General features: G+C 30.0%; 2 protein-coding genes across 2 annotated transcripts; both read left to right on the forward strand.

The window, feature by feature from the left end:
• The first annotated feature begins 3,220 nt into the window (after positions 1-3,220).
• Positions 3,221-4,812, forward strand: LOC115706020 (photosynthetic NDH subunit of subcomplex B 4, chloroplastic). The gene is made up of 6 exons (XM_030633518.2): positions 3,221-3,537; positions 3,635-3,679; positions 3,819-3,981; positions 4,081-4,136; positions 4,268-4,339; positions 4,497-4,812. The coding sequence occupies exons 1-6, from the start codon at positions 3,433-3,435 to the stop codon at positions 4,608-4,610; spliced, it is 555 nt and encodes a 184-aa protein (XP_030489378.1). The 5' UTR covers positions 3,221-3,432; the 3' UTR covers positions 4,611-4,812.
• A 1,003-nt stretch (positions 4,813-5,815) lies between these two features.
• Positions 5,816-9,043, forward strand: LOC115706005 (monocopper oxidase-like protein SKU5). The gene is made up of 8 exons (XM_030633499.2): positions 5,816-6,339; positions 6,435-6,544; positions 6,638-6,908; positions 7,048-7,180; positions 7,415-7,778; positions 7,891-8,259; positions 8,341-8,597; positions 8,714-9,043. Exons 1-8 carry the CDS (start codon positions 6,181-6,183, stop codon positions 8,764-8,766), a joined length of 1,716 nt encoding a protein of 571 aa, XP_030489359.2. The 5' UTR covers positions 5,816-6,180; the 3' UTR covers positions 8,767-9,043.
• Positions 9,044-12,636: the final 3,593 nt, after the last annotated feature.

Genomic DNA, 12,636 nt, shown 5'->3' on the forward strand with positions numbered 1-12,636 from the left:
TTCCCAGATACAGTTTTATTTTGTAAGAAATATAAGGAATCAATTTGAACTTGCAGAAAGTGCAGAAAAAGTACATAGGCCTAAATGATGAGCATTCATACCTCGCATGTCTTCAGAGGATTAGTCAAGCAGCTCACACGAGGAATTCCTTCACTTGTTCATGTACCCATAAAATAAATCGTGTAAATTTTAAAAATAACAAAAAAAATTTCAAAAATTGGGAATATACAGTTTGTTAGAGAGATATGTGGCTAAGATGATTTTTTTTTTTATTTAAAAAAAGATTGTTTAATTTTTTAGGTTTAATTATTGGATTTATTTATTTGTTAACTGGAGATCAAACATATTAACATCGTTAAATTAAACAGAATATTCTTTTATTTTTTAAGTATATTCTGTTAAACCAAGAAATGCCGTTAGATAGGCACTTTTAATATATAAAGATATATACTAGGTGATTGTTACGTGCCAAGCCACGTAGTGTTAGTTTTATTTAATATTTTAGTTTTTTATTTGAATTAATAATTAAAATAGTATAATTATTTGAACGATTTGTTTTATAAAAATAAAATATGTGTCAGTATATTTAGTAAGTAAAATATAGTTGTGTTATAATAATGTATGTTATTAATAGTAAAATGTACATTAATCTTCTAATTGAAAAAAGTTCTATTATCTCATTTCATATCTAATAATAGCTACACAACTATATATTTATAGACTTTCACATTCTTTGCAAATTACTAATAAGCACCAATAATATTTTCATATTCTAATATTTTTTAACCTTCTCCTCTTAGTGGTAAAATTAAAAATAAAACTAAAAATAAGCACAAACATATAAGGTAAATACTAATTACAGCCCATTTTATCTTTTTTTTTTATTATTTTTTTAAGCCCAAGCCCAAAAATCTCTAAACCAAGACAATCAATCTTCTTTTATATTATCTTTTCTAAATATTTTATCTATATTTTTCTTTTTTAAAAAATAAATAAAAAAATTATTAATATTCTCTCAAGATAGGTTTGTTAGAGAGATATGTGGCTAAGATGATTTTTTTAATTTAAAAAGAGATTATTAATATTTAAAAGATTGTTTATTTAAAAGATTGTTTAATTTTTTAGGTTTAATTATTGGGTTTATTTTTTAACGGGAGATCAAACCTAATCGTTAAATGGCCCAAAAATTTCTAAACCAAGACAATCAATCTTCTTTTATATTATCTTTTCTAAATATTTTATCTATATTTTTCTTTTTTAAAAAATAAATAAAAAAATTATTAATATTCTCTCAAGATAGGTTTGTTAGAGAGATATGTGGCTAAGATGATTTTTTTAATTTAAAAAGAGATTATTAATATTTAAAAGATTGTTTATTTAAAAGATTGTTTAATTTTTTGGGTCATTTCATATCTAATAATAGCTACACAACTATATATTTATAGACTTTCACATTCTTTGCAAATTACTAATAAGCACCAATAATATTTTCATATTCTAATATTTTTTAACCTTCTCCTCTTAGTGGTAAAATTAAAAATAAAACTAAAAATAAGCACAAACATATAAGGTAAATACTAATTACAGCTCATTTTATCTTTTTTTTTTTATTATTTTTTTTAAGCCCAAGCCCAAAAATCTCTAAACCAAGACAATCAATCTTCTTTTATATTATCTTTTCTAAATATTTTATCTATATTTTTCTTTTTTAAAAAATAAATAAAAAAATTATTAATATTCTCACAAGATAGGTTTGTTAGAGAGATATGTGGCTAAGATGATTTTTTTAATTTAAAAAGAGATTATTAATATTTAAAAGATTGTTTAATTTTTTGGGTTTAATTATTGGGTTTATTTTTTAACGGGAGATCAAACCTAATCGTTAAATTTAACAGAATATTCTTTTATTTTTAAGTATATTCTGTTAAACCAAGAATGTTAAACCAAGAAATACCGTTAGATAGGCACTTTTAATATATAAAGATATATATTTAATATTTATATATTACCATACATACAGGGGCGGAGGTATTGGGAAGTTTAAGGTGGCCTTGGCCCCCCCACAATTTTACACTATTATAATTAACATATGTATATATATGATAAGTAATGGCTATTGGTTTCTGTAATGTATTAAAAAAAAAAATATTATATATATGTATATGTATATAATAAAGAGCAAGTGAGTTGAAAAGTCAAATCTAAAATTTATATCTAAGTAAATAAGTGGATAACTAATGAGATGTATTTGTAAAATATATATTATTTTAAAATAAATACTAAAAATAAAAATAAGGTTTTTTTTTTTACAAAATGTGAGTTAATGTTAATGCTAATCAATTTTTATAATAAATATTATATGAAATTTTTGTAGGAGACTTTAAGGATTGTTTCGTTGATTTTTCAATTATTTTTATAATTGCGTACGGTGTATTATATAAGACCACTTGTAAGTTTTTAAAAAATTTCGAATAGTTTATTTGTTGAAAATAAAGTTTAAATAGTTACATACCACACGTATAAGAAAAAACAGTTGTGCATGTAAATTTTATTTTCGGCATTGTAAGCTACTCAGAACTTTATGAAAAAATTACGAATGATTAGATAACTATAACGTACATAATTATGAAAAAAAGAAATTAGATTGAAAAGTTCTTTTGTATACCAAAACAGATAGAAAATTTACTGAAACACTCCATAAAAAAAGCATACTATAGTCATAGACTTATTCTATATTGTATATTCATAAAAAAGAAAATAAATATAATTATGAGTTTATCATACTAAATAAATAAAATAGTTATAAAAAAATGCATATATAAATTAGGTGTTTCTTATTATTAATTTACCTATATATTATCATCTTTCAACCATTTCATATAGTTTTTTTTTTTTTTTATTTCTTTGTTTAACACTATTCACATTGTTAACCACTGATTATCTTTAAATATGCTCTACCATCAATTTAATCATTTATTTTAGACGTTGAAATGATATAAAATATTTTCTAGTCAATACATGTTGATAATTAATCTCTTATGAGTCTTATATATTACTGGATTATTTAATTAATGTATTTTATTTTACTGCCTAAAAATATTTATAAAATTTTAAATTAATCTAAGTGAATTATATTAGATCACTCATAAATAGTTAGTACCATCCAATAAGAATGTCGGCCATTAAAATCATTATATATTAAATCTTGTCATCGTACACGTTGATTGCGCTATTGGCCCCCCCTACAATTTAATCCTGGCTCCGCCCCTGCATACATACATATATTGTCCACTTAGTAAGGGTGGATATGGATCATTCCTTTATCCACATCCCCCTTATCCACATCTCCCCTCCCACACAACAAATGAAACCAAAATCTAAGCGTATCCATCTAAGCTTCAATATTCAGTTACATTTTTTTTACTCAAAACAATGGCTGAAGCTGTAATGTCATTCTGCATTACCAAGCCACCTATTCATACCTTAACTTATGTCCAAAGTGCTACTAAGTTAGACCTCAACTCAAGTTCTAGATCGGTAAACATAACTTTGTTCATACTTCATAGTTTTTCATTTGCTCTCTCTATTTTGGTCAACTTTCACTATTAAGTAAAATTTCGTTTTTTTTTTCCAGCTTAGGCAGTGTTCATCATGCTCTGGTTTTTTTCACTCAAACCAGGTAAGTAGAACCTCATTATAAATCTTAGTCAAGAAAAAAATTAAATTTTATCATATTCCAAACAAGTTATAGTCTAATTTCATCAGGGTGGTGATATTGAAGTATGAATAAATGTTTTTTCCCCCTAAAAAAACTGTAGCTTGAAGGAAGAAATAAGGGTAGAAGAGGCTCTTTAATCAAAACAAATGCTTTCCCAGATTGGCCTTTAATGGCAGTACTAGTGGAACATGTTGAAGGCCAAAGAGATCTTATCATCAACAAATCTGTTTGGCATCTCAGTGACACTGCCATAAAGAATGTCTGTAAGTGTTTGATTCAATTATATGCATATACATATTATTTCTGTACTTATATTTTGATTAAATTTAAATTATTTAAAAGATGTTAATTATTATGGACAGATATTGGTTACATGTTGTTTACTGGCTGGGGATGTTTAGTTTTTGGTTCCATGAAAGTAAGTATATCAATATTTCTCTTGAGAAACATTATACTATTTTAATCTGAATGATATGTTTTAATTGAATTTGCTCAAAAGAAACATGTTTTAACTGAATTAACAATAAAGAAATTAATCCCATGATACAGGATCCTTTCTATGACTCGGAAAGTTATAGGGGAGATGGAGGAGATGGAACTGGACATTGGATCTATGACAAGGTTGTTTCTCTTTCCTTTATTATTATTCTTTTGACAATTATAGGCAAATCTACTAGATAACTCTCCATTCCGTCACCACATAAATTTTAAATTAGAGGCCAATAAATTTGGCTTTGATACCAAAGTAGTACTAAAAGCCAATTTTGGGTTTTCTCAGCAAGAAGACATAGAAGAAACTGCAAGATCAGAATTGTGGAGGGAGGAACTCATTGAGGAAATTGAGCAAAAGGTTGGAGGGCTACGAGAGTTGGAAGAGGCTATCAAGAAATAGGCTTACATATATATTGAAAAGAAAAATACTCAATTCATTTAATTCCCAACTAAATTATGAAGATCAGAAGATGTTACAATGGTGTGCCATATGTATTTATACTGTTACAAAACCTTTGAAATGCTTGATCTAATTGTTCAAAGGAAATTAAAAGCAAATTGTATTTAAAGTAATAAATTTGTAGGTAGAGATGTTAAATAAATTCTTGTGAACTAATTAATTGTGAAGATTTTGTTCTACTTAAATTAACTGAAAAACTTTTAAAAGAATTTTAAGAGAAAATCTTTGTTACACATAACTTCTTGATAGAAACAAAGACACTAAATTTAAACAAAAACTACATCGTTAGAGTACTTATGTGTAACAAGATATTGTGTAATTTTTTTTTTATTTCAAAACAAGATGAATTAATAAAATCTAAATAATTTTAATGGTGGTATATGATCTCTCAAATCAGAATACTCTAATCCCTTATGAGAATTGATGTATTTTCTGAACAATAGCCACTTCAGACTTTTCTAATAATACAAATACTTCAGATATAGCTCTTGTTTCTCTCTTCTACAAATGAAAATTACTTAATGCTATTTTTGATCTATAATTTTATGATGATTCTAGTTTGAGATTTTCTCAAAAAATAAAAAATATCTGAGATTCTCTTTGATGGGATTGGCTTTTCATGGTATATGTGTTATGCTTTTATTTTTGTGTTTGCATATTTTTCATTCTTCAAGCCTTGTCAGTTCATCTTTATTTTTGGATTTTTTGTTTTGTTTTGTGTTTTAATTATATGAGATTGCAGACATAACATTGTTGCTGCATATGAGATTGCAGGCACAAAAGAGATTTATATACAACGATAACTTTCTAGCTAATTTTTCTTTTTCCGGATAACTTTATCTGTGGTCTACATTTGATCAGAATAACTTTAACAACAAATGGTTATGTTGTACACTTTTCTGACAGAAAAAAGGAGTACAATTTGGACGTTATAGTTCTTAACTTTTTATTATGTGCACTCTACAATTGTTGTTGTTTAAATGTGTTCAAAACCTAATAAGTTAACATCTGCCGGATAAGCTTTGAATTATAGAAACAAAAACATTGATGCTCAAATCGAATTGCATTTTTCTGTAATCTCCAAATGTCATTCTAGTTTTTTTTTTATTTTTGTTAGAATACAAAATATATTATATTGGTGTACACAGGACAAAAGGGTCTTCCAATTTTCCAACTGGATTGTGAAAAAAGAGAGAAAAAAACAGCTAGACCTAGTAGAGATTGTATGGGACAGAGTCAACCATTCCCTTCTTGGGATTTAAACAAGGTCACAAAGAATTTAGGCCGGCATATTATTTAGAATTTAACACGTAACTTTTCTTTATGACTTGGTTTATACTAATCAACAAAATACTTACACTACTATAATCTACTTTGTTTAAAATTCCACCCCACAATTACTTGGTCATCCTTCTTATTATATATATAAATAATTCATATATATGTATTGTAAGCTTCATATTTGTTTCTATTTTCAGTTCATTATTAGTTCTACACTAAGCCTCTACCAATGGCCTCCTCCACAGGGTGTCACAAGGGCTTAAACTTAATCATATTTGTATCTTTGATTATAACAGCTCTTTTTTCAGAAGCTAATGCTATAAACATATTTCTAGAATGGAATGTTGCCCTTGATACTACAATCAGACCTGTGTTAGTAGATCAACCAGTATGATTCACTAATTCTTTTTCTTTCTTAAATCATATACACTAAAATATATGAGATGTGTATTGATTTGATACTAATTTTACTCGCTCCAACAGGTTATTACTATCAATGGAATGTTCCCAGGACCCCTTATTAATGCCACCACCAATGATTTTATCTATGTTAATGTCTTCAACAACATGGATGAACCACTCCTTTTCACTTGGTACTAATATATAAATATGTTCAATATTTTCATCTTTTGTTGGAAAGTAAAAGAGAAGTTATGATAAGAAGGATAATATTTTTTTTTTGGTAGGAATGGTATTCAACAAAGATTAAACTCATGGCAAGATGGGGTATCAGGCACAAATTGCCCAATAAAAGCAGGGAGTAACTGGACTTATGTGTTCCAAACCAAGGACCAGATAGGCAGCTTCTTCTACTTTCCTTCACTCCATTACCAGAAGGCTGCAGGTGGATTTGGACCCATTCGAGTCAACAATCGCAATGTCATTGCTGTCCCTTTCCCTAAACCCGAAGCTGAATTCGACCTCCTTATTGGTGATTGGAGCTATGATAGTTACAAGGTCATTTCTATTTTCTATTTTCTATCTCTCACTCTCTCCATGTTTATTTTCCATTTGTAACCAATTTCATTTAATGAATAAGACTAATTATAAATTTATAATATCGTATAATAATTTTATATGTGAACTTGAAAAATAGTGGAGTCGGTCGTCAGTGCAGCAGCAGCCGCCTATGGGTTTTCAGGGTCTTCCCGATATCATTTTGATGAATGGTAAAGGCCCTTATGGCCACCAAATGACAAAGCTCTATGAAAGTTTCACCGTTACACAAGGTATGGGCCCTTATGAGTCATTGTTGTTAAATTTGATCCAACAATACTACTTAATTCAAGATCTTAATTACAGATTTCATCCAACAAACAAACTCCCCTCGAAAAAATAAATAAAAAATTCAATAATAGTGAATTTCAAAGAAGTTAATTTTTTTTATTATTATTATTATAAAGCGTGTACTGTTTTGATATTTATAAAAATAGATTAGTGAGGGATGTGTTTGTGTCCAACAGGGAAAACTTACAGGTTCAGAATTTCAAATGTGGGGTCTACTGTGAGTTTCAACTTCAGGATTCAAAACCATCAAATGGTGTTAGTTGAGACAGAAGGATCTTACTCCAATCAGATCACATTGGATTCTCTTGATGTACACGTGGGCCAATCTTACTCAGTTCTAGTTACAGCCAATCAAAACGAGTCTGATTACTACATTGTGGCAAGTCCCATGTTGGTCAACACCACCCAGATGAGTAGTAGCATGACGGGCATTGGAGTTTTACACTACTCCAATTCTGTATCATCTGTTGGTGGGCCTCTCCCTGTTGGGCCGGACCCATTTGATCTCGACTCATCATTAAATCAAGCAAAATCCATTAGGTACAACAAAAATAAATACTGCTCAAGAACAAGCTTTTATGTCATGATGTCCTTCGAAAAGTGTGAATTGTTAACTGAAAGTTGTTGTGTCGTTGGTCTTTGGAAAAAATAGGTGGAACTTAACAGCAGGAGCTGCGAGGCCGAATCCCCAAGGCACATTCAATGTGTCAAATATTACATTGTCACAAACTTTCGTCCTCCAAGGCCTAAAGGCTCAAATTAGAGGGCTACCTCGCTACACAGTGAACAATGTGTCGTATTACACAGTGAGCACCCCATTAAAACTAGCTGATCAATTTGTGAATGGCTCAGGCGTCTACCAACTTGATGCCTTCCCCACCCAATCTGTAAACGACATCGCTGCATATGGAATCTCTGTCGTTTCGGGAACCCACAAAGGGTGGTTGGAGATTGTATTTCAGAACAGTTTGGATGTGATTGACTCTTGGCATTTGGATGGTTTCGGGTTCCATGTTGTTGGGTAAGAAAGTGTTATTACTATAAAGATTGCAATTAACTTATTATGATTTGGATAATTTGATATTAATATAAATATATTTAGGTTTGGGATTGGAGAGTGGACAGCAGAGTCACGTAGTACGTACAACATCTATGACCCAATAGTTAGATCAACAGTGCAAGTGTATCCAGGAGGATGGAGTGTGGTTTATGCATTTTTGGACAATCCTGGAATGTGGAATTTGAGATCACAACTCTTGAACAACTGGTTTTTGGGTCAACAACTCTACCTAAGGGTTTTTGATGCTGATCCTAATCCTGCCAAGGAGCGCCCACCCCCTCAAAATCTTCTTCTTTGTGGTAATTATTATTATTATTATTATTATTATTGCTAATTAAAACATACTCTATCTAGTGCAGTGCCCACGAACCATATAATATATATAAATAAATATTTTGTGTTTTTGTATATACAGGGATTTTTGATGAGTTCCAGGCTCCAACGCCGGCTCCGGATGCAGGGTTATGATTTGAATTTATGGAGATTATAATTATGGATTATATGTATGTATTGTAATTCATTCCATGAAATTTTCTCCATTATGACCCATTACTTAATGGGAGATTGCCAATTGAAACCTTAATAAATTATATCTAGAGAATTATTAAACCATAAAAATCTTTAAACTAAAATCCAAAGATAATATTTGGAGTTAAATTTAATATGAAATGATATTAGAGGATGAGACGAACTATTACAAAGAACATACAAAACAGTAAAACACTGTATTATACCAATTGCTTATTTATTTATGTGCAATTTGCGGCGAAACACCCTTATGTTTTGATTTTTATACACTTAACCCCCTTATCTTTATTTTTGGTGGCAAAACCCCCTTATGTTTTAATTTTTATACACTTAACCCCCTTATCTTTTTTTTTGGTGGCAAAACCCCCTTATGTTTTAATTTTTATACACTTAACCCCTCTATCTTTTGTTTTGGTGGCAAAACCCTTCAGTTTACTTTTCTTTGCAAATTTAAAGTTTTAGTTAAATATTACCGTTAAATACTAACTGGATTACTACTGTATCGACTTCGAGGTTTTACCGTTACATATACAAAGGTGTATACAGTGGTCATCCAGTTGATATTTAACGGTAATATTTAACTGGCGTGTCAAATTTGCAAAGAAAAATAAACATAAGGGGGTTTTGCCACCAAAAAAAAGATAAGGGGGTTAAGTGTATAAAAATTAAAACATAAGGGGGTTTTGCCACAAAAAAAAAAGATAAGGGGGTTAAGTGTATAAAAATTAAAACATAAGGGGGTTTTGCCACCAAAAATAAAGATAAGGGGGTTAAGTGTATAAAAATCAAAACATAAGGGGGTTTCGCCGCAAATTGCTCTTTATTTATTTATTATTAATTTTATGAAAAGTAGTATGATTCAATTTGTTATCGGTAAATTCCCCATGTCAGTAAACTCAACCACGTTAGTAAAGTAATGAGTCAAACATTTTATAGTTAATGAGTGAGTGTTAATCACCACCATCACCACGACTTGGTGAATATGGGCTACAGGCTACAGCCCACGATCCGTCTCCCATTGGAATATAAAAGCCCATTAATTTTGGCATGGTGTTCTAGCCAGCTGAAAGGTAATCGTTCCACCTCCTCAGCTCGACGTCCAAATATGAAAGCCCACTTATTTTTGGACTTGGTGTTTTAGCCCACCTGAGCTAGACAAATCAACAACCGAACCCTTTCCTCTCCTAGTCGACTGTGATTCCACAGAGGAAAACATGTGTTATGTGTACAAAAGAAATTGTCTAGTCTCTCTTTTAACTTCTTTTAAATAATTGATGTCGCAATCTCCGTCTTATTATTGCTCTTTCTTTGAATTTTTCTCTCATAAACATATTTCAAAAGTGATAGAACTCGTATTCTAGAAGTCATATTTATAATTCTTAACAATATCTCTTAAAAAAAAATAAAAATTCAAATTTTGCTAGAAATCACTTCCTCGCTGTGGCCACGACTTCCTGCCAAAAAATTTAAGTCACGTGATTTGTATTTTGGCCATAACTTCTATGATAAAATTTAAAATTGGACGATTCAAGATGTTTTAGAAAGCTGAGAACGAGATATACAACTTTCATGCTGAGCTCCAAGTCCAATTCTGCTTTCAAGATCGTCAAAATTTGTAATTAAGTTCTGTCTTGTAAAAACGAACTCGGTGGCTTCCACTATTTTCTACTAAAATATACTAACATTTCTTTAAATAACTGTAAATGCATGTTTAGTCTTTAAAATAGCCTAACAAATTATAATCATACTAATCAATAATTTTAAAAAAATTAATTTAAAAATATTAATACATAAATTAACTATATTTATAAGATAAAATATTGACTTATCACTATGTTTAGTAACATCAATTTAACAAAGGAATGTAGTTAATTAAAGTGAAACAAATAATTAAAGTTAAATTTAATAATGATTAAAGCTTACAAATAATTAAAGAAAAATTTAACAATAATTAAAGTTTAAGGTAATTAATTTTATCTGGTTTACATAATTTAATTGTAAAATTTTAATTTTTATTCTTTCAGAAAAAAATTAATTTTTATTTGATAGCGAATTTACTAAAAAAATTATATTTGGGCTAAGACATATAAATCTCAACATATATGTATATTTGTTAGGTTATAATTAGCCTATGTTTCGGGTCTTTAAAGTTAGCATTATCTCGTCTATTGGTGTCTTTTGGAGCAGTTTTACGCTTGATTTTCATTATTTCAGGTTCCCGGGGTGTTAAAGTTCGAATTCCGTCAAATGGCGAAAAACTGAGACAAACTTGGAAAAAATTGGAAAATTCGGCTCCAGACGCATCAGTAGTCGCGACCTCCAGAGAGCCAGGTCGCGACCCTTTTTCCTGGTCGCGATCCTGGTCGCGACTTCGAGAATTGGCAGAAACTCGGTTTTTCGAGTTTTGCCTGTAGTCGCGACCAGCTTAAATGCTAGTCGCGACTAGGTACGGAAATCGCAGATTTGACCTAATTTTGATTTTTCTCTCAATTGGAGGCACATTACTCATCCCTATATAAGGAATACGACACTGAAGGTCAGAATCAAGCAAAAACAGACCTAATAGTGGAGGCAAGTGGAGAGGAATCTATCTTGAAGACCCAGAGCAATACCACCTTCTAGTTCTTTCTTTTACCCCTTTTAATTCTTCTTTATGTTTGTTTTTATTTATGAATTAATCATGGATGTTTTTAGAGTTATTATGAACTAAATTTCCCAATAAGGGAGGATAATGATTGTTGTTTAAGTTTATGCCTAGTTAATAAATAATTGCCATTCCTTCATCTTATGTGTGAATACTATCTTTATTTGTGTTGGGAAATTTGATTTTCTATACTTACATATACTTAATATTTTATTTCTAAACTAATACATATCATCATTGAAAATATATGACTACTTTATCTAAAACTCAAAAATACCCCTCTCAAATTTTTCATACTTTTTTTAGTGCAAAAACATAAAAAAAAAAAAATTGGTAGTCCGATGGGGTCCGATGGTAGTCCGATGGTGGTCCGATGGTCACGTGATGCTACTTTTGTATGTACAAAAACATAAAAAAAAATTGGTAGCAGATTTGGTCCGATGGTAGTCCGATGGGTGGTCCGATGGGTCCGATGGGTGGTCCGATGGTGGCCCGATGGATGGTCCGATGGGTGGTCCGATAGTGTAAATGGGGTGATGTAAATAGGGGTATTTTAGGGATATCATAAAAATTGTCATATTTTACAAATATTAGTTATTATTTGTTTAGAAATTTTTTTTTAACCAAATGTATGCATAAAAAATCAAATTTCCCTTTGTGTTTAATTCCATGTGCAAGCTTGATCACCTTTTACATGTTTAATGATCTCAATTCGAAATCTGAAAAGTGAGAATTGAGAATGCTAAAATTTGGATAGTCTAGGTTCTGATGTAAAACGAAAGTATTTACATAGCCTCAGTGACTAATAGATTATTGCTTAATGCTGATTTTGTGTTGATTTAATTAAGAAGTTAATTAGAGAACATATTATTTAGAACCTAAAAGATCTGAAAAGAGTTAGGTTAATTTATAATCTGTCTTTCACATTGAGATAAGGATAGCAATTAGGTATTAACATAGGTAGCTTATCAACAGGATTCACCTCCCTAATCTCTCATCTTGATTAATCTTCGTTTATTTTCTCTTTAATTTCTGAGTTATTTACTTTCAAAATTTCAATCTTATTATTTTACCGAATAGAATCATAAGTATAGTTTAGTAGTACTTAATCCAATTCCCTGTGGTTCGACCTCACTTGCGTGAGATACTACTTGATTGCGTACACT

The sequence above is a fragment of the Cannabis sativa genome, chromosome 1, assembly GCF_029168945.1.
Source record: "Cannabis sativa cultivar Pink pepper isolate KNU-18-1 chromosome 1, ASM2916894v1, whole genome shotgun sequence".
Taxonomy (NCBI): Eukaryota; Viridiplantae; Streptophyta; class Magnoliopsida; order Rosales; family Cannabaceae; genus Cannabis; species Cannabis sativa.